Source organism: Colossoma macropomum, unplaced genomic scaffold, assembly GCF_904425465.1.
Source record: "Colossoma macropomum unplaced genomic scaffold, Colossoma_macropomum, whole genome shotgun sequence".
Lineage (NCBI taxonomy): Eukaryota > Metazoa > Chordata > Actinopteri > Characiformes > Serrasalmidae > Colossoma > Colossoma macropomum.
In genome coordinates this window covers 9354266-9380740 of record NW_023494801.1, presented here as the reverse complement: position 1 = coordinate 9380740, position 26475 = coordinate 9354266, and the positions used below count along the sequence as shown (strand labels likewise).

The following is a 26475-nucleotide window of genomic DNA, read 5'->3' as shown; positions in this document are numbered from 1 at the left end:
TTCACTTTGTCCTACTATATTTGATGCTAACCCCACTATCTGGCGCGGCCCAGAGGAGGATGGCTTCCCTTTTTTGGTCTTTGTTCCTCATGCTCTTAGGGAATTTTCCCTGTCACTGTCGCTCTCCACTTGCTCATGAGTGGTAGACTGGGGTTTGTGGAAAGCTCTAATTGTTACCAAAAAAAAAAAAATTCATTTGACAAACGCCTGCTGGATTTCGCAAAAATGTTTTCTTAGATAAAAAAGTACCGTATAAATAAATTATAATCTTTTTTTAATTACTGAAAGCAAATATGGCGTACTACTGTACTGAAAAACACCTGCTGTGACGTGTCCAGGTAAGTCCGCACGTGACCCTCATGGGCCTCCCCTGACGTCACGCCGGCAGTCAGCTGATGTTCAGAGGACTGCGGTGGACTGAGTGGGACAGAACCGAGTGGGAGTCTCCTGTTCAGCTAATATTATCATATTGTGAGTAAAATAACTCGGCGACTTCACTTTACGCTCATTAGGAGTCTTTGGCTGTGTTGAGCTGATCTTCTGACGGCTTTTATAAGCACTTGTAAAGCCGTAGCTTTAATAGCTTTTCTCTGTGGCAGAAACATTAACCTGCTGCTTTTCGGGTTGACTTGTTAGCATTAGCTGACTGGCTAACTCTGCTTATGTGATGTAAGTTAGGTCACAAAAGTAAGTTTATTCATTTGACTCGTCTTCATTTGCATGTTTAATGTTGTTTCAGTTGCTACAGCACATGTAATCGCTGTAAGGCCATTACTTGAAGAAGCTGTGGAAACTGTTGTGAGCAGCTATAGTTGCGTTGAGGCAAAACTTGTGTTGACAGTTCAGATTAGCTTGTTAGCTCACTGGTTTGCTTTTTAGGCTTCTGTTATCGAAGGCTTAGCGGTTAGCTAACTTCTCTAAGATCTTTCTGTGAGAGGTTTGGTAAATATAATCCACGAATTTAGGCTGCTGCTGTGTTGTACCGTCTTTTAAGACGTTTCTATCAAGATTTCCACGCTTTAGCGATGTTGAAGTACCGTTAACGTCACTGGTTATGAGATCTTTCACTGGGCTTTTAAAAACAAAAGAAACAGGGCAACCCAGGACTCTCGTCACCCAGGAGTCCAAAATGCGCAGAGAATAAAATTTCTACATTCACGAATTCATTTGATCAGTTAGCGACACCGTGTAGCATCAGATATGTATGTTGTTTTCATTATTATTGTGGAATATTTAGTGGGGTGAATGAATTAATCCATTGCTGCCAACATGTGGATGCCGTGGCTAAAGAGACTCGGTTTTAGAGAAGGACGGATTGTGGATTATTCAATACACAATGAATGCTTTTGAATCTTAAGACGTTAAGTCTCTTATTCTGTAGTAGTATCGACACATGCCTCACGGTTAGGCTCACGGGTGGCTAAATCTCGTGTGTGTCTTAATTCCTTTAGTCTTGGGTGTGTGTGTCTACGTGTATGTGATTTAAAGGGGAATTCCACCCATTTTTCAAAATGTCTGCATAATTAAACGGTGAAGATGTAAACAAAATCATTCAGAGTGATTTAATGTGAAACACTTTGTTCTAGAGAAACCTACTGAATCAGAATTGTTCACAGTGGTGGTGATAGGCACCAGATATCCATCCATCCATCATCTAAACCGCTTATCCTTCAGGGTCGCGGTGGGGTGCTGGAGCCTATCCCAGCTGTCATTGGGCGGAAGGAAGGATACACCCTGGACAGGTCGCCGGTCCATCGCAGGGCAGCACCAGATATCCAATATCTCTAAAAGCTAGTTAGTGTTATGATAAGGTTTTGGCCTAAAACACTTTTTAAACGCTTACATGGAGGGTGTTGTAAGGCAAAGTAGTCCCCAATGAAAACATACTTTTTTTTTAATTTCACACTTTTTCTTGTATCACCTTACAGCATTAAGTACAAAAACTCTACACATAGGCTACATATAGGCTGTTTCTCTTTGCTCTCTCACACTTATATTGACTCATCGCCTCGTTACCAAACCCTTCATAAGGATGTAATATATATCTAAAACAAAAGAATTACTACAATATGCAGGAACAGAACCCGCCTCGTATCTGTCTCATACTTGGGTGGATGGAGAGAGTGGAAAAAGTGCAGGGCTCGCACTCCACAGCCTGTTGCATTATTGAACATGCTTCGAATTTTCCATGAGACACACATGAGCAGTTTCCTTACTGACGGTGGTGTAATAAAATTTGAATTAGTGGAAAATTTCAGATCAATAACTATATTGTGAGATTGTAGTCTGGCGCTGCAGATCCGTCCCTGTCCAGGTGGTGGTTAAGTGTAAAATAAGCGTAAATGAAATGGTGCATGTGGGATGTTTAATGTATTTCCAGGGCCCAGTATGTGGAGTCATATGGCTCAGCTTTAATCTCTAATCTCCATTGTTTCCCAACTCATGTCTTATAGTTCCTCTGCACAATTGAATTCTTTTTGCTGCTGTACATTTACATGCAGAAAACATGTAAATAAATACAAACAAAGGGAGGTTGGAAACAGAGCTTGAGTCAGGCCTGAAATTTTTATAAGAACCCAAATATATAGCCTGAGATATTTCTGAGTCAGAGTGGATCCAACCCGAACCACGTGGTTTATCTATCCTGACTGTAGCCTGGCAAAACTCTTATCTGACCCTGACCCAAACCTGCTATTTCACTTTCATTCATATTGTGCTTAAGTCAAAATGTTGACAATTACAACAAAAATAGAAGTCAAATTTGTAAAACTCTAGGGAAAATAACTCTTTGAACAGTTAAAATGTGTGTACTCAGCTGCTTTCTTTGTTTTCTTTTGCCATAACTCACTGTCTTAGCTGTTTCGTCTTAGCAGTAAGTCGTGGCGAGACTCAGCTCTATCCCCTAAGGGATTCAGTTCTGGTGAATATCCAAATGCCCCATTGTATTTTCTGATTCTTTCTGAATGCCAAGTTTCTTTTCCCACAACTGCGTGTGCTATCACATGCTATAGGAATGATGAGACATCAGTGAAGCAGAAGATTCCATTCATGCTTTCTAGGTGCACCATTACTGATTATAGATGTGTGATAGTGATCAATTGATAAATGCAACTTTTTAGCCTGTCTTCTTTGGCCTTTACACAATATCACTCAGAGGTGGATGATGTGGAAACAATATAGCATCACAATATGTAAAGATACTTTCTTGTTCCATGAAATGTATCACACTTTTTCCATGTTCTGGTTGGAGTGGATTAAATGCAGCAGCAAAACTGTAGTGCCACATTTAAAGGCTATTTAAAACCGTTTAAGAAAGAAGCTGGTAAAAAAGTAAAATAATATAGTAAAAATAAACAAATAACATAAGACAAAGGCATTATGGACTGACAACCATGACATGCCAGCAGCTACATGTTACCAAGTAGTTTATATATTTACGTTACACTGGTTGTTCTTTACAGGCTCTCCATAAAAGCTGTCCATATTTATGATACATGCGGTCGTTCTGTTGTTCATAAAAGCGTATTATGATTTATCACAGTAATGATAACATATTGTCACATTGCCCACCTCTAGTATCATTCTTAGCGCAGCTTTTGCTGAGTATATGATAAAATCAACATGAAAAGTGGATACTGCACTAGTACTTTTTTCTGTAGCTAAATTTGGTTTATCAAATTTCTCATGTGTTATCAGCTCAGAATTATAAGGCTGTGTCTGTGTTCAGTGCAGTTTTGTGGGTGAAAGATTTCACTTTCAAAATAGCAGAACTCTTTTGTAGTATAGTCACCTTTCATATCCTAACAAAGTCATTGTCTTGAGATACGTTTGAACATTAAAATTGTAAGATTTTTGGAAAAGGTCTTTTCCAGAATGGACCAAATGCAGAGAGAACCTTTTCATTCTGAGAGCTGTCTTTAAGGTTAGAATTATAAGTTCTGTCTGTGAATAAACGCATACTGGCATGAAAACTTCACCACACAGTTCAACTCTTTATTTATGTTCATAAATACTTATAATGGATGCAATATAGTACAATGTTTAGCATTAATGTTATTTTTCTGATATTTGTATAGGTTTCCTGAACCACATGAGTAGCATTTTGATTTAAAATATAAGATGAGAGTTAAACAATATCAAGAAATAAGCACCAGAGCAGTTTAACTTCATAGTACAAATCTACTGTACTACATCAGTGTGAGAATTCGTTACTGTGGGGAAATTGTACTGTGTACACTATGTATATGAGAAAAGTAGTATGACAATAGGATAACCATATTGCTGCATCATTATAAGGGGGAAAAAGGAGTGTAAAAAACATGTTCATTAATAAATATGCATTGTGGTGAGTAAACATGCATAATATGAAGCTGCATTAAAAGGTCACACATTTTACCCATCTCACTGTTGTAAGCATTAACTTCTGCATCTTAGATTTAAACAGTTTAGTTCTGAATTAACTTTGCAGCCTGCAGGGTAGGAGCTGTAAGTGGAAGTGTTAACGTGTTGTTTTTCAGCTTTGAGTTGATCTGTGGTATCAGGCTTATAAAACCCTCCCTTCCTTCCCCTCTGTAAAGGCACGCTGCTGCCTCAGTGCAGATATCTCACACTTCACGCTTCAAACTAAACACTTTTTCTGTTTAGATGTGTGTCTGTTCTGGTTGGTTGCTTAACAGCGGTTTACTGCCAGTTTTTCCTTCTGTTTATGACTTGTGAACTTATGGCTGTGAACTGAAACTGTTGTTTGCTTTCTGCAAGTATGAGCTAACTTTGAGCTAGCTTTGTCTTTCTATAATGGTATAGTTCTTGCCATTCTACCTCACATTTACCTTCACTCTTTTTTTCAGATATTTCTGGGTGGTGTGGGGTGGTGTAGCGTAGTGCATCATGGGGGAGCTGTTCCGTAGTGAGGAGATGACTCTGGCCCAGCTTTTCCTGCAGTCTGAGTCGGCTTACTGCTGTGTCAGCGAGCTTGGGGAGATCGGCATGGTGCAGTTCAGAGATGTGAGTACACGCTGAAGCACAGGCACCAAAAAGGCCCTTTGAAAGGAGAGTGGATAGCAAATGAATAATTAACTAGTGCCATACGTTACTTCTAAAGGATCCTGTTTCAAAGCCTCTCCTGTTTGTTTTTGTATTTTAAAGGGACCTACTTTTTTGTTTTTTATTTGTTTATTTATCCCTTTGCTATAAATTACATCATTCTTTGCATCAAACTGTTTTGTTTTAACAAAGCAAATAAAATTTAGTTTTCCAAGATATGGACCCTTTAAAGAAAACATTTTGTATCAAAGTCACTTCAGTTATCTGATAATAAGAGGACTCAGTCAGGCCATGTAAATATACATCCATTTAAGAGGAAGGAACAAAGGAATTCTTTACTCTGCCTTTCTTACTTGATCTAGAACCTTTATTTAGTCAGCTGATTTTAAAATGCAATGTACGATACTGTGTAAGCGCCCTTCCCTAACTCAGTTCACCCTTCTGTTCTTGGAAATCACAGCTGAATCCCGATGTGAACGTCTTTCAGAGGAAGTTTGTAAATGAAGTGCGCCGCTGTGAGGAGATGGACCGCAAACTGCGTGAGTCAGCAATGCATCATATGCATTTCTCCAGAGAATGATTAAATCCTATGGAGCAACCCAACGGATGTTTTGACCATCTTTCATTCCTCTCTCTCTCGAACTCTCAAATTCACTCTTTCTCACTTTTTTTTACAGGATTCGTTGAGAAGGAGATAAAGAAGGCCAACATAAATATTGTCGACACAGGGGAGAACCCAGAGGTCCCTTTCCCTCGAGATATGATTGACTTGGAGGTATGAATGTCTGAGAAATGTATATCAATTTAGCGCACTTTAATTTGCTCCACTCCATTTTATATTAAGCCATTTCTGAGACCATGTCATATAAAAGCAAATTCACTGGGGGAGCATAGATTCTACTAGACGCTTTTTCTTAAGATGACGGTTCAGACTATAAGTAACATGCCTTAGCACAAAGTACTCAACTCATGACCTGATACCCAAGTGCCCATATAACTGTATTGCTGTTCAGCCAGTTTGTTTGTCATTAACTCAATGGTGAAATGAGGGCCTTGCTGTTTGTTTCTTTATAGAATGTGGCCAAATTTATTCTTGGATCATACATAATACAACTGAGGCTCAAAACTGAATCCTAGCTCATCCAAGGACGTTTTCACACCTACTTTGTTACGTATGGACCTATCAGACCTTTTCTTTTGTTTGGTCCGTTTTGACAGGTGTGAACAGCCAAACTCAAGTGTGCACTAAACACATAATTCACAGTCTGGCCAAAATTGTGGGTCTCTTTTTGCTTCCAAGTGAACTCTGGTTGAGTTTGCTGCTAGTGGGAATGCATTTATGTGATCCACACCAAATGAGGGAAATCAATATCAGAGCATGCTGTTCTGCTTCTTCTAGCAGCATTTTAGTGCAGTACACTTTGCTTAATCTGCCTGATTTAACATCAGACAATTTAAAGACATTCATAACATTCTTGCAGCATGAGCTACTCCTAATAACGACAGACCAGCAGTAAATTAATAGTGAAGAATTGATTTTGGAATGTACTACATAAGTGACCTGATTGGTTTGTCAATTTAAATGCAACCAATCATAAAGGAGCAGATATCAAGTAGAGTTTATTATTATTTCTTTAATTGTGATACACACATAAGTTAAGCATCTCTATTTTCATGTAGGAGTTTTGTGGCTCAAACGGTAGCAAATGTGAGAATAACAGAGTGTTTTTATTCCTGCAAAACGTCTGACCAATAAACAAGCACTCACATGTATAATTGGTGCACTTTAGCCGTTGCAATGTGAAGCCAACCGAACCAAATGAAAACGCCACATTGTCACAAAAAGCCAAACTCTAGTTCGGACTTTAGCAAACAAATTAGCTATGAAAACAGAGTAAGACTCTGCGCTGCTATGCTGAGTTTGTACGTAGGCTGCAGTTTAGGGTGAATTGCTTAGTCTGCCAACCACTGGCTTCCTAGCTGTCCAGAGTGATAGTTAATGCAGAGTTGTGGGCTAGTTTTCCTCCCTTATCTCAATGCTAATTTCAGCATGTAGTGAGACCACTCCTACTAATTTCTCTGCATCCATTATCATGATGTGATTTGTTTGATGTGTCTTTGTGCAGGCCACATTTGAGAAACTGGAGAATGAGCTGAAGGAGATCAACACTAACCAGGAAGCCCTAAAGAAGAACTTTTTGGAACTGACTGAGCTCAAACACATCCTGAGACGTACACAGCAGTTCTTTGATGAGGTCTTGAAACCATTAAGCTCTCTTCATTGTCCCTCTGGAGCTTTATTTTCCTAATTTTGTCCAGTCCTAGAATTGTTTTTCACCAAAGGACTAGCAGTAAATTATTTGCTGTCCATGAAAGGTGCTGATGCAGTTACAGAACATTTGTCACACCCATGTTGTGTAAAATTTAGTCAATAGTTGTGTGTTGTAATGTTTTTACAGATTACAGATTATTTGCCACCATGAGTAATCATAGGAAGATGTGTAATTACAGGCAAAAAAAAAATAAAACAAAGAATCTGTTGTGACATTGAGAGGGTTAGATTGCCCAACTCAGTGTCAGTCTTTTAACCCGTTCAGCTTTTTACTGCCTCAGTTGAGGAACTTTTTATGGAAAAAAAATATGTATGGTACAACTTTAACTCAATCATTTATTCACCACAGCATACCTCTTTTATTTCTGCTGTGATCTTTGACCAGAAATCGCTTGGTCTCTCTTTGCAGGTGAACTTTATAAGGGTATTGTCCTTTTTACAAGATAATATGGGCTCTGATGAGTGTAAATCAGTTAGCTGTATGTCTTGTAATCATTTACTTCATCTAAAAAACACTTCCGTTCTTCACAGACAAAACGTCTAAGAATTTTTGTGGTCAAAGCATATATTGAAGCAGCTGTAATGGTTGTCTTATAAACAGTACAGTACACTGCCAAAATAATGGAAACACTTCAGCAATTAAGTGATATATAGAGCATGAGTTGGTGCTTCAAAATAGGTGTGGCTCAGCTCCTGAAAGTGCGTTTAAGGGTTATTCAGGGTACTAAATACAGGCCTTGAGACACACCTTGTTCTGTGTTTTTTTTTTTTTGTGTTTTTTTTGGTTTGTATGGTTTACTTATTTTGTTGTTTTTCTCTCTCTCTCTCTCTCTCTCTCTCTCTCTCTCCTCTCTCTTTCTCTACCATACAATAGTCTTTTAATCAGTAATCAAACACAGATAAACATGTACGTATAACTATAGTTGTTATACACATATTACAAGCTAGTGCTGTAATTTATCAGTGGAGCAACCTGCTTTCCCTCAAGCTGTGGCACTTTTATACATGTCTGCTTTCCAAAGAGGCATTATATTCTAACAATATTTTCAATTTCTCTGTTTAAGGCAATTAACGTAGTTCTTCTATTTTTTTTTCTCTCCTTGTCTCTGAGTGTCTGTTTCTTTTCCGCCTATTTAACGATCCATTTGTCTCTCCATTTACAGATGGAAGACCCGTCTCTGATGGAGGAGTCATCCACTCTACTGGATCCAAATGAGGTTGGACGTGTGGCTCCTCTCAGGCTGGGGTGAGCTCCCTGTGCTTCTGTGGTCATCTACTAAGTTGTTTTCTGAAGCATTGTTTGGGTTATTCCTACATCTTTTACCTGGCAGTCTTAAATAGCTTCATCACTTGAACTGGAGCTACTGTCTGTCAGTGCCACATCTTTCTCTACTATATTTACATCATGGCTTTAGACAGGAAGATTCTGATGAATAAGGATCAAGTACCTCTAAAAATCTGTTTATGAAGAGATCTGAAAAATAAGAGCTAATTAACGGAAACCAATACACCACTAAGAATTCCGCAAAGCTCTTTTTCCAGTGTTACAAAATTGATACTACCTATTTTTTAAACTATATTGGCCAATATCATCCTTGCTTGAGAATCCTATATATAAGCAATATAAGAAATATAAGCTGCCATGCTGTAGAGGCTTGAGGCTTCCTACAGATGAATTGATCATAATGAACAGGAAGACACAAATGATTGTTTATAAAGGTGTAATGATAGTTTATAATGCTATTATTAAAAGCCTTATTTATGTACACATCAAGTAGTAAGTCCTCAATGTTAGGGTTGCTGCTGTGATGCTGAAATGCTAGTGGTAACGTTTGCTCTTTTCTAGGAAGTGATGTTTGTGGTTTTATATAACCCGATAAACAACTAATGCATAGCCAGTGCTAATGCTAGGGGGAATTGGGATTGATCTGGGGGCTCCTTTTAGCTAATACTCATAATGTGCAGTACATCTGCTGTGTTGATTTCGGCCAGCTATATGTTTATGCCTGTGGCACAATGGCAAAAGGCACGTTTGGCTGATTCAGACTTAAATTAGTTAAAAAGTTAAAGTGTGACTTAAACAGAATTGTAGTTTTTAGTGTACGTCTGTCACACTACATTTTTCTTATAATTATGTTTTACAAATCATAGGATCTACTCGATTAAAATAGTGTAATCAGACATCATATAGTATGCCACCTTTGATTACCACATGCAATCATATTTTTAAGATTATTATTAAATTAAATGTATGAATGAGTTGTTTTTGCGTGACTGAAGTTGGGAAGATTGAAGAAAAAAAGCCACCCGAGGCTGTGCATTACAGTGATTTTACAACGGTGAGAAGTTGTTAATAAAAACCCCTTAACTGTGTTAAAATCACTATAATGTATGGCCTTGAGCAGCTTGGTGCTTTCATAAAAAGACAGCAAAACTATTACAGTGTTTGTCAAAAACTAATTCCATAATGATTTTTAATTGAATAATTCTAAATTAAATTATTTAATGTATTATTAATAATAACTACAATAAACAGTTACTCCAGTGAGCTATTGAGTTAGTGAAATTCTGCCAATTTTTCACAATTTCCGCATTGAGTGGTTGAGGTGTAAACGGAGTCATTCAGATTGGTAAAAGGTAAAATTGTTAATTGTAGAGAAACTTGCTGGCTTTGATTTCTTTACAGTGGTGGTGATGGGAACCAGCGTCTACACTGCAAATATAGCCATTTTATGTACTAGCCAAACTACTGGTAAACCTACATGTTTCTTATGTTTACTTATAGAAACTATTTTGACTTACAACACTCTATATGTACCTCATCACCGTGAATGGCTTTTAAAAGCAATTTTAAGCCAAAACTGTCACTCACTATCATAAAACTAATATCTTAGGCGTCTGTAATAACATTTCTTGTAATAACAATGGGCCTCATTCAACAAACGTTCTAAAAAAATGTCTTCTTAAAACGCACTTATGCAGTTTTCAGAGATTCTGACATTCACCAATGTCTTCTTGTGTGGGATTGGTCTAAGGTAAAAACAGAATCTACACACACTCAAGAGCACAAAGGTGCAAACAATTCTGCGGTTTAAGACCACGTCATGAATCTGACATATACTTTTTCTTTATCAAGAGCAAATTTAAGAAAAAACTTTCGATATTGGTGATATTGGTGAATGAGGCCTATTGTGAGGGAGCTTCAACACTTTAAACGCTTCAGATATCTGGTTTCTATCACCACCACTGTGAACAATTCTGATTCAGTAGGTTTCTCTAGAACAGAGCATTTCATATCAAACCACTCTGAATAACTTTGTGTACAACTTAACCATTGAATTACGCAGGCAAATCGGTGGAATTCCCCTTTAACAGTAGGCTGTAGCTGTCAAGCAACATAACATTCAAAAGTTAATCTATGAACAGCATAGTGGTGTTTATTAACTTCACAGATTAATACAGAATTCAGTTGATGTGTGCAGTCCTGTGTGTTGTTATTTAACAATGACTTTGAGAATGTGGCTCGTTTAAAGCATGTAAACTAGTAATTGCTAAGGACATATTATTTGCTCCTGGGCAGTTTATTCACACATAAATTTGACTTTGTTGCATCTTGCAGGTTTGTGGCAGGTGTGATTGGCAGAGAGAGGATTCCCACCTTTGAGAGGATGTTGTGGAGAGTTTGTCGCGGCAACGTGTTCTTACGCCAAGCAGACATTGAGGATCCACTGGAGGACCCAGCAACTGTTAGTGCTCTTCCAACAGCCTGATCAGAAACGAACCTATTTGATCAATAATGCTGGGGTCTGAATGTTGTTTTATCAGCTGACTTCAGTGAAATGTTACTGACAGTGGCCTCTTTCTCTATGGTTTGTTGGTTTTCCAGGGTGACCATGTGTACAAGTCAGTGTTCATCATTTTCTTCCAGGGAGACCAGCTGAAGAACCGGGTGAAAAAGATCTGTGAAGGGTACCACCGCTCTTCTGTTGCTACATAGATTGACATTTCACTAAATGACATAACTTTGTCAGATTCCATTTCCAGTTAATGTAGAGTGACAATATCTGTAAGCCTGTGTTCATATGTAAATGCATTTATGTATGTTTTACTTCCAGGTTTCGGGCTTCACTGTACCCCTGCCCTGAGACCCCCCAAGAGAGGAAGGAGATGGCAGCAGGAGTAAACACTCGTATTGACGATCTCCAAATGGTAAGTCAGACATGCGTGCACACACACATGTACATTTGCACACAAACACGTGTCAAATGAGCCTCTGGTGCTCATTCTGCTAGTGGTTGTACATTCAATGATTTCTTTAATATGTTTTCACTTAAAACCTTTTTTTTTAAACAAGCTTACACCATGCCCTACAGGGAGATTAAAAACAAATACAACAGAGTATAGATAAAAAAGGCAAATAAAGAGACAACAAAATTTAGTAAAATTTCTTAATTTCTGTATTTCTTTATAACACCAAGAGATCAATTAAAAATAATTTAAAAACATCTCCCTCAATCATGGTTTTCAAAAACTAACAAGTTACTACATTCTTATTGTACATTAGACCTGTATTATCCTGGTGCATGCATTGCAGTAGCCCTTGCGACTGTTTAAAAAAAGGGGTTCCATGCTGGGAGAGGCAAAAACCAAAAAAATCCATCCACATCTCCAAGGCAAGTGCAAGATAAATCCTAGAACAAAGAAAATCCTGGACACACCGTCTTAAGAAAAGTATAAAAAGCCTTTATTGAAACATGGCAATATGTATGAAAATGTGCCACACACTGTTCCAAAAAAAGTTGAGACAGTATGTGAAATGCAAATAAAAACAGAAAGCGATGATTTGTCCGGTTTAACCTGAGTGAAAACTGTACCAGGATGCAATATGTAATGTTCTGCCTCAGCAACTTTCTTTGTACATACATGCATTCTGAAATTACCTGCAACACAGTCCAACAAGTTCCTCTGAAATGGAGCTCATGGAGTGACGCACATTGGAGACGTGGTTTGACGAGTCAACCTTTCAGGTTCCTTATGGACATAATGGTTGTTATGTTCTCCAGGCCAAAGAAGAAAAGTACCATCCAGATTGTTACCAGTAAAAAGTTAAAATAAATTCTGTCATGGGTGTATTACTACCTGTGGCATGGATAACTAAGTCTCCATTAGTGTACAGTGTATTTGTAATCATTTCATCTCTTTGTGTGACTTTGTGAGTGAGCTCTTGACTCTGTCTGTGCGTGTACTCAGCTGTCTGCCTTGGTTTGTGAGTGTGGGAGAGTGATTCTCTGATCTGTTTACATTTGCCTTCCTCGAGTGCTAAAACAGATTCCCTTACATGGTCAAGAACTGCTAAATGACCGCTCCATCAGCACGGCTGCTGTCATATGATGGGCTGGGTCCAAATCATTTCAAATGGGTTATGCAAGAGTTTACCCCAAACAGTGCCTAGACCAATAATGTAGGCACACTAGACTGTTTACAGAGAGAAAATGCAGTGGAAATAAATCAATATCTCTGAAACAGGAAGCAATTGATTGCTAGCTCATCTGACTGTAGAGTTGCCGTGTGTGAATCAGTTGCCGTGTGTGAATCAGTTGCCGTGTGTGATCAAGTGCCCAGTGCCATGTTCAGACTTGTTTACAATAGACACGCAGATGCACACAGCTGAAATGAGCCATTTGTGCAAAGATTTCTATCTTCATTTGTGTTCTTTTTTCAGTTGTCTCGCTTGCCAGTGTAACAGCTAATGTTAGCGCCAGGCTGTGATGCCATCATGTCTCATCAGTGAGTCAGAGGTGGCTCCTGTTGGGACTGTTTATATTGGGGTAATAGTGTTTGGGATAATAGCCCATCTGTGAAACTTTGCCAAAGCCTTATTAGGAAAAGGAAAGGCTTAATGCCACTGGGTGTGGACCGTCAATTGCAGCCCACACACATAGTGACCATACCTGCAAAGACTCACCCTCCACTCTTCCACATACACACACGCATGTGGTGTCTCCCTCACACCTGCTCATATTCACACAGCAAAACTGCCCACACAGTCTCGATTGCTGGTCAACTTGCCAACTTCACATGAGGGATCATCTCACAGCTGCCTAATGCTCCTTACTCATCCTTCCACTCCTACCCAGGGGGTGTTGCAACATGAGTGTATGAGTGCATGAGTGCATAATATATGCTGTGTATTTAATGCAGTTTAATTTTATACCATGAAAATGTGGCACCATATAGACTGACCAATTTGAATGGTTTCCAGTAAGGGTGGAAAAGGACTCTCACTCATTATAAAACTCTACTTAATACATTAAATTTATGACATTTTGGCCTATGTGATCTTCATCAGATGAAAGTCAAAATACCAGGACATTCTGTCCACCTTTAGAGCCAACAGGCCTCAACAATATAACATCACGATACTTGAGCCATGATATGATTACTTTGTTACTTTTTTTATTTGTTTACTTATTAGGGACAGTTAATACACTAATACACTACAGTAATCAACAGCATTATATCATGTTGTACTTGTGCCTGATTTAGCCAGATTTAGCTCATTTTCATCTGCAGTTGCTGGGCAGGTTGATGTTAATATTAAAATAAATATGCTTCTCCCATAGAGCAACATTAAAAAGTGCTTAGATACAAAACACATTAAACCAAACCCTTTAAACATAAACACACATAAGACACACAATAAATAAACAACCTGTTTACAAAGATACAGAATATATAATTCATCGTTCTGCTGACAGATTTTAGTAGACAGTAACTATTTTTAAATTGGTTTAATTGCATTGTTTTTTTTCTTAGTGACTTTTTCTTTTTGCTATATATTGCGATTTGTTACTTTTGACTGCAAATTATTAACTCTAAAAAAACTTTCTTTGTCTCACTTCAGTCCTTTTGTCTTTAAGCAATACAGAATTGTGAAGGAGACAAATCACCATGAAAAACTTTGTCCTTACATTTACATATTTGGCAGATGCATTTATTTGTGACATAGGCAAACAATATTTAAAACAGTCTTTATCCTTAACATATTGCACAGATATTTTATTCAGGGCAATTTACAATGAAAGGTTAGTGTAATGTTAGTCATGCCTTACTGGAGTCAGAGAGAAATCTTGGATTAAGCCTGTGCAAAAGTTACAACACAGTTTATATTTTAGTTTATATTATATGTTTTATGTTTTCAGTATATTAAGTAAATATATACAAATGTAGCACTAAAATTAGTGGAAAATTTCATATGTGTTTGTTTTCCTGTAGGGGATGTAATTTGACCGGGAGTAACCAAACTTTTGCCTGCAACTGTATTATCAACTTCTCTAGCTGGTGCTAAAGGACGAGTCGTTTTTATATCAGAATTGCAATTTGGAAGTTTTGAGTGGGAAATTTACCTAATAACATAGAGCTTGTTTACCGCCTATAGATGAGTTAGGCCAATCAGAAGCAACTAAACACCCACATGATGTGTATATGACAACACAAATACAACTAACTGGCCATGTGGCACTCTTAGGCTATGTTCACACAGCAGGTAAAAGTGGCCCAAATCAGATTTTCTCATCAAATCCGATTTTTTGTTTGGCTGTTCACATGATCTTTTAAATGTGACCTGTATGAGACATCACTCTGAACAGATCACTCCAAAACTGACCTGCATGCGCAACAGAACAATGCTTCACGTTGCTTCACATGGCTCACCCAGAGGTAAACAATCACGACTGCCAGCGAACGCCAGTCGCTCACGGAGGATTCACCAGCATCACCTGAGTATCGGATTTCGGTGCCATCTGCAGTGTGAACATAGCCTTAGTTCGGCAGCCAGGAAAAAAGTAGATATGCTGGTCTTCTTGGCCAAAAAAAAAAGAGCCTGGACCTTAATCACACTTTAAATCGCAGTGGCAATATTGGTGTGAAAAATCGCAGTTAGTCTCCAACTTGTCTCCAACAAGAGTACGCAAAGAAATATAGGAAAAAGGCATAAGCTCATATAAAATTTAGATAGTGCTCTTGAGTAAGAAATGCTCTGAGTAATTTGATCTGGGAAAACACCAAAATATGCAGGGCAGGACTGGGGTTGGGAACCACTACTGAAGTAAATATAACTAGTAGTGAGTTATACACGCCAGGCTATTAACAGGCCTGTGTATTTCTGAGGTGGAGTATGAAGGGATACATGGCTTGGGAGAGACAGAGACAGATGGAGAGACAGATGAAGATGCCGCTGCTCTGGCAGGTCCAGGGTAAACTAGTAAAGCTGTGTAAATCTTCCTGCCACTCCCGCTGCTGTCTCTGAGGGGCTGAGGCAGCAGGGGTCTGTTGTGTATGGGTGGCAGACCAGACAGCTCTAAGTGTGATGAGTGTGTGGGCAGCCCTGGGCATTAAGACTGGCACCTGAGCTGTCTGGTATGTGCTGATCTGCTGGCATAGTGTGTCTCTTTCTGTCTCTCTCACTCACTCTCTCTCTCACTCTCTCTCACTCACTCTCTCTCTCTCTCTCTCTCTCTCTCTCTCTATCTCTCCCTCTCTCTCTCTTATTTACTCATACTCTCTCTTACTCTGTCTCTCTCTTACTCTGTCTCTCTCTTAGTCACTCATATTGTCTTTCTGTCTCATGTGCTTGTCCACTCATTCACTCAGTCACTCACATTGTTGCCCAGTCATTTAATGGATTTCTCTCTCTCTCTCTCTCTCTCTCTCTCTCTCTCTCTCTCTCTTTCTTTCTCTCTCTCTCTCTCTCTCTCCCTATGCTCACTTTCAACTTCCTGGCAGGGACTATACGGAGATTCTTCATTTCCCCTAAAATAGACTCTCGGTGCGCTGTGCTGTTTGTTCTGACTCAGCCCCCTGTTCCATAAGTAATCTCTGATGAGCAAACCAGGGAGTCTCATGAAGCCATACATGGACCCCAAACTCTGGAAAAGCTTGACTTGTTACATGAGATCAAGGGAAGCATGAAAAACATGCCTTGTTAAATAGAGCTTGTCTTCAGCTGTCTAACTGCTTGTTAACTCAAATTAGAGGGGGATTCTTTTTTGTAATAATAGTACTGATAATTGAGCTTGTATTCTGATGTAGGTCCATGAAACTTCCTCTAACCAGGAGTGCCAGAGTCCCCTTTCTCCCCTTTAACTCATTAAAATTTGCCCTCAGAGTAGTTGAGTTGTGTGAATGTCCACAGTGGCCCTAGCACAATAGATCAGCATGTGAAATTGGAGCTTCCTGTGTAGTATCATATTTTGTATCACTGTATAAAAGAAGCACATGCTGCCTTTATTGTTGGATGCATTGTTCAAAGTGGTAGTCTGTGACAATGAAATGAAAATCTGCAGATTTCTTTTAGGTTTATTCTTTACATATCTAACTAAATATGACGACCGCATTAAGGAATCACATTATTAATAGAGTAAAGTAAGTTAAAAGGCAAAATAGACACTTTTTGGCTTAGTATTAAAGGTTTAACATCACAAGATCCTTGATCTGGAATTACAAATACTGAACTTTCCTTCTGCCCACTTTCTTCCAGAGATGTTTCTAATTGTGCGCTGTGTATTCGCAGGTGCTGAATCAGACAGAGGATCACAGGCAGCGTGTGCTGCAGGCGGCTGCTAAAACGGTGCGTGTTTGGTTCATCAAAGTGAGGAAGATGAAGGCCATCTACCACACGCTCAATCTCTGCAACATCGATGTCACGCAGAAGTGTCTCATTGCTGAGATCTGGTGCCCTGTGTCTGATTTGGACTCCATTCAGTTTGCTTTGCGTAGAGGCACGGTAAGAAAATACACCGTGTACAGTACGGCGGTCAAATGATTAAAATAATGACTCATGATTGATCACATTATTTTATGTAGTTAATTTGTCTTTTTTGCCCAAATTTAACCCTAAAGAAAGATTTTGTTTGTAATAGCTATACGAGTGGACAAAAGAACAATTCATCAGAATGTATTCATTACATTCAGTATTTCGCTAACATTATTTACATAATATGAATGCAGTTTTCATATGAATTGAACATGAAGATCACATGAACGCAGGGGGAACACAAGACACTTTGCAGTTTTTGTCACTGGTGTCCAGTGGCTGCATTTTTAAGCTCCTCTGCAATTTTAGTTCTCACACACTCATCATTACATTCTGTCTTGTTTCAAAGGAAACTACTTTTTCTGTTGCCATTGTTAGTTTGCTGCTCGGTAGTTGTTTGTATGCCTTCTACAAGCTCTGTCCACCGAAGTCTGCTGAATTACAGATATTGCTGACATGAGTGGTGTGTTTTGCCAGTAAATCAGTCAGACTTTAGTGTGTTAACTTGTTAATAGCGAGTTAACTTTGACACCACTACTGTATACACATGCATACCAAAGCAGTGAGGCATGGGAGGCCATGTGTTACAACAGTGTTTCTCAAACGTGTCCTTAGGGCCCCCCATGATGGTCCACGTTTTTGCTTTATCCCTGTCTGTGTTGAGTTGGAGCAGAAATGTGGACTTTCTGGGGGGCCTGAGGACAAGTTTGAGAGCCACTTTGTTACAGTCATTTTTTACTACAGATAAGAGGTCTTGTTAGCTTTTATGAAATGTTAACCATGTAAATATTGCATTTATAAGTTATTAAATTATGTAATTTATATAAATTAATTAGTTATTTTAAAATGTTTAGGTTGTGTCCTACTCTCACTAGTAACACAAAAAAAAGTGTTAGTAGTGTTAACCTTAGGTTTAGGTTACTATTTAGGATTAGGCTTTGAGCAGAGCTCAGATGTGGGGTAAGATTAGAAATGCTTATTTATATGTATATCACTTCTTGGGCCACGCAAGTGTAGTGCTGTAAGTCTATGTGTGCATGCATGGCTGTGCTGGCCCTTTTCTTCACACCTGCATCGATGTATACTTACATGCCTGTGTGTGTGCCTGGATTATACTCATATCTCACACTTTACTGTTCGAGACAACAGTATACTAGTGATGCTAGCCACCTATGCATGGTCATAGCGTAAGGGTCAGAGCTCACTTGAATATTAACCGTACACTAAGCAGTGCTTAAGAGGATTACATGGTCACACACTCAGGCTGACTGTCCTGATCTCTGTCTCTCTGGTTTTCACACGCATGCACGCTCCTGCTCTTTAAAGCATGATACAGCGAGCACCACAAAGGCTGAGAATAAGGTGTTGCTAATTATGCAGCACTTGAAATCGCCACAGTGCATTCCTGTATTCATGGACTGAAACACTAGTGAAAACAGATCACACACGATTATCCTTTTTACTCATGAAATATAGCCTGATGAGCATTTCTTAATAAAAAAAGGACTAAATAAAACAATGAGGGGTTCAGAGAAGGGTGCTTGTAGAGTGGAAAAGCAAGCCAGCAGCTTAGAAGTGTCATGCAGGGTATTCACCCTTTAACCTTATTTAACAAGAGGCTATTTATAGCAGCAGGCTTACACACCCATTCATAGACCCACCCGCACAGGCTGAGCCAGATATTTCACTTCTTTGCAAATACATCATGTTTGGTTAATGAGCTAATATATTAGACTCAAAAGTTGTAGGCTGTGATGTATAAAAAGACAAATCACAGAAAGGTAGTGGGTAAAATATGCCACTGTCTTAAAAACGTTAGATATCCGCTTTTGAATCCCATGATGTAGTCTTGAAACAAAAGCCTGGAATATGGTATTATTATGGCAGGGCTTTAGATGAATTGAATGGACCTAGCAGTACAGAAAAATATTACCTAGTCTTTGGTCTCATACCCCAGTATTATCTACTGATAAAAGGTGTTTTAACCCTTAAAGGTCATAGTTATTGTAAAGATTGATCATTTATTAATAATATTATTTCTCACTTGTAGCTTATTGAAACAGAGTAATTCTGTTGAGCAGGTAGATTCTAAACTTTATACCAATACCACATTTGTGTTTGTAAGTAAAAGAGGAGATATTTTATTATGATTTGCATTTGATCAAGATTTATTGTTGTGCACACAGTGCGGTTCTGTAGAAAGAAAAAACATGCTTTGCATGATTGCTGTGAGCCTGTCATTTGTTTGCAATGAAATAAGTTGATAAAGAAGCTGTTGATACCTAATGTAAACTCAGTGTAAATGTAATTAATGATGTTTTTGCATAATCACTTTTAGTATAGCAAAATCTCATTGATAGCTTCTAAGGGTTAAGAACCAGAATCGTCTTGTTATGCTCTGAGGTTCTAATATTGTCAGTTCATTACCTCGTGGTTTTAAAGCCTTGCCTAGTGAAACTGTGACCCTGGCTCTTACGCAGATTCTTTATTTCTCTCCTCAGGAAAAAAGTGGCTCCACTGTTCCCTCCATTCTGAACAGGATGCAGACCAAACAGACCCCACCCACCTACAACAAGACCAACAAGTTCACCTCTGGCTTCCAAAACATTGTGGATGCCTATGGTATTGGCAACTACCGAGAGATGAACCCAGGTAACTCTGCCATCTTTCAGCCCCCGTCACAGCCACCCGACACATGGAAGTGGAATTCCATCACTCTAGAACAGAATGACCAGCTTGCCCCTCAATATGTATGTCAGCCAGTGAACTTGGATGTTTTGTACTGCTGGTTAGGCTAACTCAACAGTTAGTCATGTGGAGTGTTGTGGTTGTGTGTAGCTGAGTCATGTTTTACTCAGATGTCATCAGTGCTATTTGAACAGGATATGTTTTCTGGACATATGTTCATCAAGTAATGTTGCCATGGAACGCCGAATAGCTTCTGTGGCTTGAGTACAAAAAAAAAAGAAATTATGAAAAAACAGCTGTCTATTTTCTGCAAAGGTATTGAGATAACTAATATAATTGTGATCTGAATTCAGATACAAAGTACCACATGGGCATTACAGAGCCTTACCCTATAGCTTGCATTTTTTATGATGGTAATATAATTACCATATATTACCAACTGGGCTAGCTTCACAGTCCACACTTTTTTGTTTTAACTTTTATTATTGTAAGCCTTGATAACACGTGTTTGCCAAACACATCATGTGCGACATAATCTTGCACTTTGGTTTATATTACTTTTTATATAGCATTCTTTGCTAGACTGAAATAATCTACACTATAATCTTTCCAAGAGGCATTCAGAGTATGTATTTGTGTACATAAGTGCTGTCTTTTTACTGTACACATTTTAACTAACCATAGATAAGACTGACTTTACAAAGGGAATAGTTAAATAAAACAATAAAAAGTATGTGGCTTATAAAAGAAGAAGAATTTGTATAATATCTACACTTCTCGCAATTGTTGCCATATTCAATAACATCATGTATCACCCCAAGGATGCAGCCAACCCTCAAAATCATCACATAAAATAAAACTGCAGGATATATATATTTTTTCTTTATAGATGTGATGATGTGTACTCTATAAACAATTTATGACATGACATTCAGACTGCAGTAAAATCACAGAGATACTCTGGTGATTAACACACTTCCTGATGTAGAACTAATCCTGTCCAGATAGTGTTATGGTCTTATATGTTCTGCAAACCTTATTGTGGCTCATTGTGTTGGTTCATGTTCAGCTCCCTACACCATCATCACATTCCCCTTCCTGTTTGCCGTCATGTTTGGGGATCTGGGCCATGGCATTCTCATGACCTGCGCTGCCCTTTACCTGGTGCTGAGAGAGACCCGTCTTATTGCCCAGAAAAATGAAAACGAGGTATCATCCATCCATCTATCCATCCATCCATACATGAATTCAGCTTTCCATTATACTACTCCTTTCATATTTGTTCAACACATGTTTTGATGTACTTTTTGTGTCATTGAGTGATAGACTTCACTTCCTTCCATCAGATTTGTTGGAGGTCTAAAATAAGCCTTGAATTGAAGAAAGCACTTCCTTTGGTCAACCTAATGTGCAGTGGTTTTCTTGCTTCAGACTTGTTTTGTTTTTAAACTGTCTCTCTAACTGTGAGATTTTCGACGGTTGTTAGAAAAAGCAGAAGTTGTGTGCATATCAACACTGTGTGTTTCTTTTCTTTTTTTAACAAATGTGGAGAATTCAAAGTATATTCTTTGTCTCTCTTGCTCTCTTTCCTTTCCTCTCAGATGTTTAGCATGGTGTTTTCAGGCCGCTATATTATCCTGCTGATGGGGATCTTTTCCATCTACACTGGGATAATCTATAATGACTGCTTCTCTAAGTCGCTCAATGTCTTCGGCTCCGGCTGGAGTGTGCGTCCAATGTTCACAGCGAGTGAAGCCAACTGGACGTGAGTTCCCTCATCTCAGACTGTTAAAAGTCCTTTGCTTCTGAATTTAGTCAAGGAACAGTTTAACTGATTCTGAATCGTTAAGATTTGTCCAGGTCTAATTGTTTTGATATAGTCTGATATCACTCATGTAGGACTTGAATCTCCCTGGTTGAGGTTTCTATTTCAGTGTCAAGAGTATTTTACAAGTAGAATAATGATAAAGCAGTTCTTTAAAAAATAAATAACTAATGTGCATGTAGGCCATGTAGGGACAGGCATGTACAAGCACAGCATGCCTGAAGTCATTATTGTTAAAGGTTATTAAAATAATGTTGGTATATTATCTTAGTAGTCAAGCAATCTATCAGTCTATCAATCTATAATCTATCAATTATTTTGATGATTATTCAAGTAATTGAAGTATCAAAAAAGGCCAAACAATTCAAAATGACTTAACTGAAGAAAAACAAACCATGCATAGCCCAAATATATTTGTTGGAAAAAGATAAACAAAGAAATCTTTTAAAAAGTCATAGCTGTGTCAATCATGCTCTGTTTCTCATTGTAATAGAAACCAGTACTAGAATTAAACATAGATATTTATCATGCAAATGGGAAAATTGATCATTGCCTGTTTGTCACGAAAGTATATTTGAATCGATTAATTTCCTTATCAAAGGATGCATGCTAATCTTAATGGGATTATTTAGGTGTTGTGTAGTTCATGGCTAAGGGATTGGTTGTTCTCTCTCTTTAGTTTTGAGACCCTGGAAGGAAACAGGATGCTACAGTTGGACCCCGCTGTCCAGGGAGTTTTTGGGGGGCCCTACCCCATCGGCATTGACCCTGTAAGAACTAGCTCATTTTTCTGTTGCGTTGGCATACAGTTCTCTTTTAGCTGGACCAATGATCCTTTTGACTCTTTTTAAAAAACTGTTCATCTTCATAATTTCACAGATCTGGAACTTGGCTTCAAACAAGTTGACCTTCCTGAACTCCTTTAAGATGAAGATGTCTGTAATCTTAGGAGTTATTCACATGCTGTTTGGAGTCACTCTGAGCCTCTTCAACCACATGTAAGTTCACATTCTTTTTACTCCACACTCTTTTAAGGTGACTTAAACTAAAAGTACCTCCAACCAAGTTCACTGTACTTTCTTTGATAGTACAGGATTACCCACTATAGCACTGAAGCTTTTTAAAATTACATAAAATAACTGTATTCCAGAATAACTTTTAAAGAAGCTAATTTGGCCTGCTTGAATAGTTTGAGATTGTATGCATGTGTGTGTGTGTGTGTGTGTGTGTGTGTGTGTGTGTGTGTGTGTGTGTGTGTGTGTGTGTGTGTGTGTGCAGCTATTTTAAGAAGCCTCTGAACATCTGGCTGGGCTTCATCCCCGAGATCGTCTTCATGAGCAGCCTGTTTGGCTACCTGGTGATACTCATCTTCTACAAGTGGACCGCCTACAATGCCAAAATTTCCAAAGATGCTCCCAGCCTCCTCATAGCATTTATCAACATGTTCCTCTTCAACTACAATGACCCTACCAATAAGCCACTATACAGAGGACAGGTGCACTACATGTTTGTTATCATGCCTTGCTAGGACATATATCCCATTTGTATTAATGGGATAAATGGTTTTGCCCTTTTACTTTTTAAAGAAGTAATAAAACCTGTAGCTTTTGTAAATGTACACAGGACAAGGACAGTAAGACTGAAGGAAGGATGTATCATGCTTTTTGAGTTTGCATTTCCATTGCTCTGCTCTCGTTGTCTGCAGATGGCAATACAGTGCCTGCTGGTGGTCATTGCTCTTGCCTGTGTGCCATGCATGCTCATAGTAAAGACGCTGGTTCTACGTCAACAATACCTCTGGAGGAAGCACCTCGTAAGGATTTAATTAAACGCTTGTTTTTGTACAATGTTTGGACTTGAATTACAGTATATTTTATACTTTTCATGTAGAATACATATGTATTATATATATATAATGTATGTATTTGTCTTGAAAATGTACAAAAAAAGACACACACAGCAATAGTTTGTAGCCTGTATCCTTCTCTGTTTCCAGGGCACGCAAAACTTTGGGGGGATTCGGGTGGGGAATGGTCCGACGGAGGATGAAGCTGAGATCATTCAGCATGATCAGCTTTCACAGCACTCCGAAGAAGAGCCAGAGGTGAGAATGATGCTCTGTATTGCTGTGTGTGTTTTTTGTTAATTCCAGTTGCCTAATTATAATAGAAGAAGAATCTACCAAGTCTACCTGTTGCCTTGGGAAATTCCTGAGTTATTTATATCCTGAATACTTTATCTCATATGCATATATCCACAACAGTCATGACACTGATGAGTAGAATTGTCATATAAGTTATTGTTTTATGTGAAATACCTTTTTTAAATAATGATAAAAATAGATTTTTCTTTTTTGTTCCAATTTAATGATTTTTCCAAATTGCTTATCATCTCAGCTCTACATAAATGCAGTAACACACAAACACATATAGAGGATACTGTGCTTTAGCTTTGATTGTGCCTTATATTAAAGCCTACTTACCAGTGCATCACTACAAAGCTTGGGTTTATGGGTTTGTATGGAATTTAAGAGAATGTGTGACGACATCTACACATTTGATGTGTGTGGGGTTTAAGAGTATGTGTGATGAACACTACTTGGTGCCAATTGTTGTAAGTTGCAGCAGTTTATTCATTGCCAATCTTTACCTGCTATACTTGTTTTAGTAACTGCAGCTTTTTCCTAATAATTAACGCTGTGCTGTCTTTTTATGTAAATAAGTGATGAGTTGTCAGGATGACTTGATTTAACTTAGTTACTCTATTAAGAAATAATGAATTAAAAAGTACCCTCACAGTCAGCAATCAGTAGTTGTCAGTTTGCATGATGATGCATATATTTTAAATTCTCTTACAGTAAGAGACAGACTGACACACTCATGTATATACATTTTTGTCATAAAATGTTTTTAGGATAGGTTTCCATAGTCTTTTTAAAGGCTTCCATGCTTCCTTTTCCAATAATGCATTACTCTAATTGATCAGTACAAATGAAACAACTGAATATTTAGTTCAGAGTAAGCAAATGATACCATAAATTATGATTTTCATTAATGCTAAAACCCTGGATTCTCTAACGCAATCAACATATTGGGTGATGTCCCTGTAGTCAGCAGAGTGGTAGCTGGTTCCAGTCAGTGAGTCACCAAAAGAGTGTCCTGCATACCAGCACTGCCCTAAAGTGGGTCAGCCCCTTCTTTAACACCCACCACTGCTCTGCCACTCCTGTATCCCATAGCAACCAGCTTCACCAACAAAACAAACAGATCTCTTTACATTTTTTTTAAGGTTTCCAATTTGTAAACATATATATTACACTGTTAGTTATTTAGGCACTAAAAACTCAAAAACTGTTTTGTTTATTTATTTATTAATCTAAATATGTTAATTTTTTATATTGTGGATGCAAAACCTAAAATCAGTCCATTAAAATATCACTTATAAAACAAAATATTCCAGTTGTGAAATCCTGATTTGCAGAGCCATGTTTGAATCAATTGTAAAATACTGATATGATAAAAGCACACTTATAAGCACACACATCAACCAAATTCTGTATTAATGCACCAGAATATTAAACTGTGCTGCTTGTCTGGACTGGGAAACATAGTTCTGATAGTTAGAGAGGTCTGAAACCATATTTAATGTAGTGTACATAAGATCTCAGTTTTGTTTAAACCAAGAGACTGACAATTATAAAATGTTCATGATTTATATGACCATGTGACCGAGAGATAAAATGATGAGAAACTGAGTGGAATATACAATAATGGGCTACTGAACATTCTATGTTCAAATCTTTGAGTTAGATTTCCCACATATTACTAGCTCAAGTTAAAAGCAACATCATAAATGCCATGACAGGGTCTAGCTTTGGCTCAGTAAACATCAGTAGCCCTCGAACCCTATTACCGTCCACCACGTCCTGTTTGCTCACTATATATGATTTCCTCGCAACGCAGTGCTTCTCAGTTTCTCTCAGAGAACATGGATGAAATGGTTGTCTCTCTTATCACTTACAGATGTTTGCTTTTGATATAATAGAGATCGTAGTTTGTGGCCTCCACCATATTTAACTGCATGGTTCATTTTTAGTAGGCCTCTCTAGCAGAACCAATTGCCTATTGTGCCCTCCTGCATACAGTATAAAAATGTTCCTCAACTTTAAGGATAAACTCACCAAATAGGAACTGCTGTTTATTGGAAAAGAAATAAAGATTAACCTTTTTTAACAGCATTGGTCAGACTACTGTTTATTTGCTTGTTATGCGATCTTCCTAAGTACTTTCTTTCATTTACTCTATGTTTTTAAATTTCTTCTTATTGCACTTTCTCTGGAGCTAAAACTGTTGTCTCTCACATCTCTCTCTCTTTGTCACTTTCTGAGCGCTGTAACTAACTCTACTTTAACCCTGTGTGTGTGTCCTGTTACCTTTCAAGCAGTCCGAAGAGGAAGCGGTAAGAGCAGAAAGCCTTTTCGCCTGTCTGATTGACTAAGTTTTGAGTTGTGTCACAATGTGTGCACCATCTAATCTGTCTCGGACCCATCTCTGTCTGCGTGTGGTTGAGTGTGTGGGTGTGTTTTGGTGGGTTGTGCTTTTTTGCTGGTGGCTGTGTGTAATTGGTGTTGGCTGGTGCTTCTCTAGCAAGCTTTTAAGACTGAAATCACTGCTAAATCTTCCCAGGTGCCTGTATTTCATTTGTGCTGAAAGGAAATATAAATAATGTGCCATCCGAGAGGAAGTAAATATTCTAAGTGGTATCTTCTTCTAA

General features: G+C 38.3%; 1 protein-coding gene across 3 annotated transcripts in view; it reads left to right on the top strand.

The window, feature by feature from the left end:
* Nucleotides 1-350: 350 nt before the first annotated feature.
* atp6v0a1a (ATPase H+ transporting V0 subunit a1a) overlaps nucleotides 351-26475 on the top strand; it is a 28333-nt gene continuing 2208 nt past the window's right edge. Inside the window, exons 1-19 of one of the 3 annotated variants that reach the window (XM_036590586.1) lie at nucleotides 351-471; nucleotides 4848-5004; nucleotides 5504-5582; nucleotides 5721-5818; nucleotides 7170-7298; nucleotides 8539-8621; nucleotides 10995-11121; nucleotides 11262-11344; nucleotides 11491-11584; nucleotides 16947-17159; nucleotides 19691-19841; nucleotides 20947-21086; nucleotides 21479-21642; nucleotides 22382-22472; nucleotides 22582-22700; nucleotides 22981-23197; nucleotides 23408-23515; nucleotides 23699-23806; nucleotides 26146-26160. In XM_036590586.1, the coding sequence (XP_036446479.1) occupies nucleotides 4888-5004; nucleotides 5504-5582; nucleotides 5721-5818; nucleotides 7170-7298; nucleotides 8539-8621; nucleotides 10995-11121; nucleotides 11262-11344; nucleotides 11491-11584; nucleotides 16947-17159; nucleotides 19691-19841; nucleotides 20947-21086; nucleotides 21479-21642; nucleotides 22382-22472; nucleotides 22582-22700; nucleotides 22981-23197; nucleotides 23408-23515; nucleotides 23699-23806; nucleotides 26146-26160 (2136 nt within the window). In that variant the 5' untranslated portion in view covers nucleotides 351-471; nucleotides 4848-4887. Of the gene's footprint in view, nucleotides 472-4847; nucleotides 5005-5503; nucleotides 5583-5720; nucleotides 5819-7169; nucleotides 7299-8538; nucleotides 8622-10994; nucleotides 11122-11261; nucleotides 11345-11490; nucleotides 11585-16946; nucleotides 17160-19690; nucleotides 19842-20946; nucleotides 21087-21478; nucleotides 21643-22381; nucleotides 22473-22581; nucleotides 22701-22980; nucleotides 23198-23407; nucleotides 23516-23698; nucleotides 23807-26142; nucleotides 26161-26475 lie in introns of all 3 variants that reach the window. The other 2 variants (XM_036590585.1, XM_036590587.1) reach the window with 2 other exon arrangements.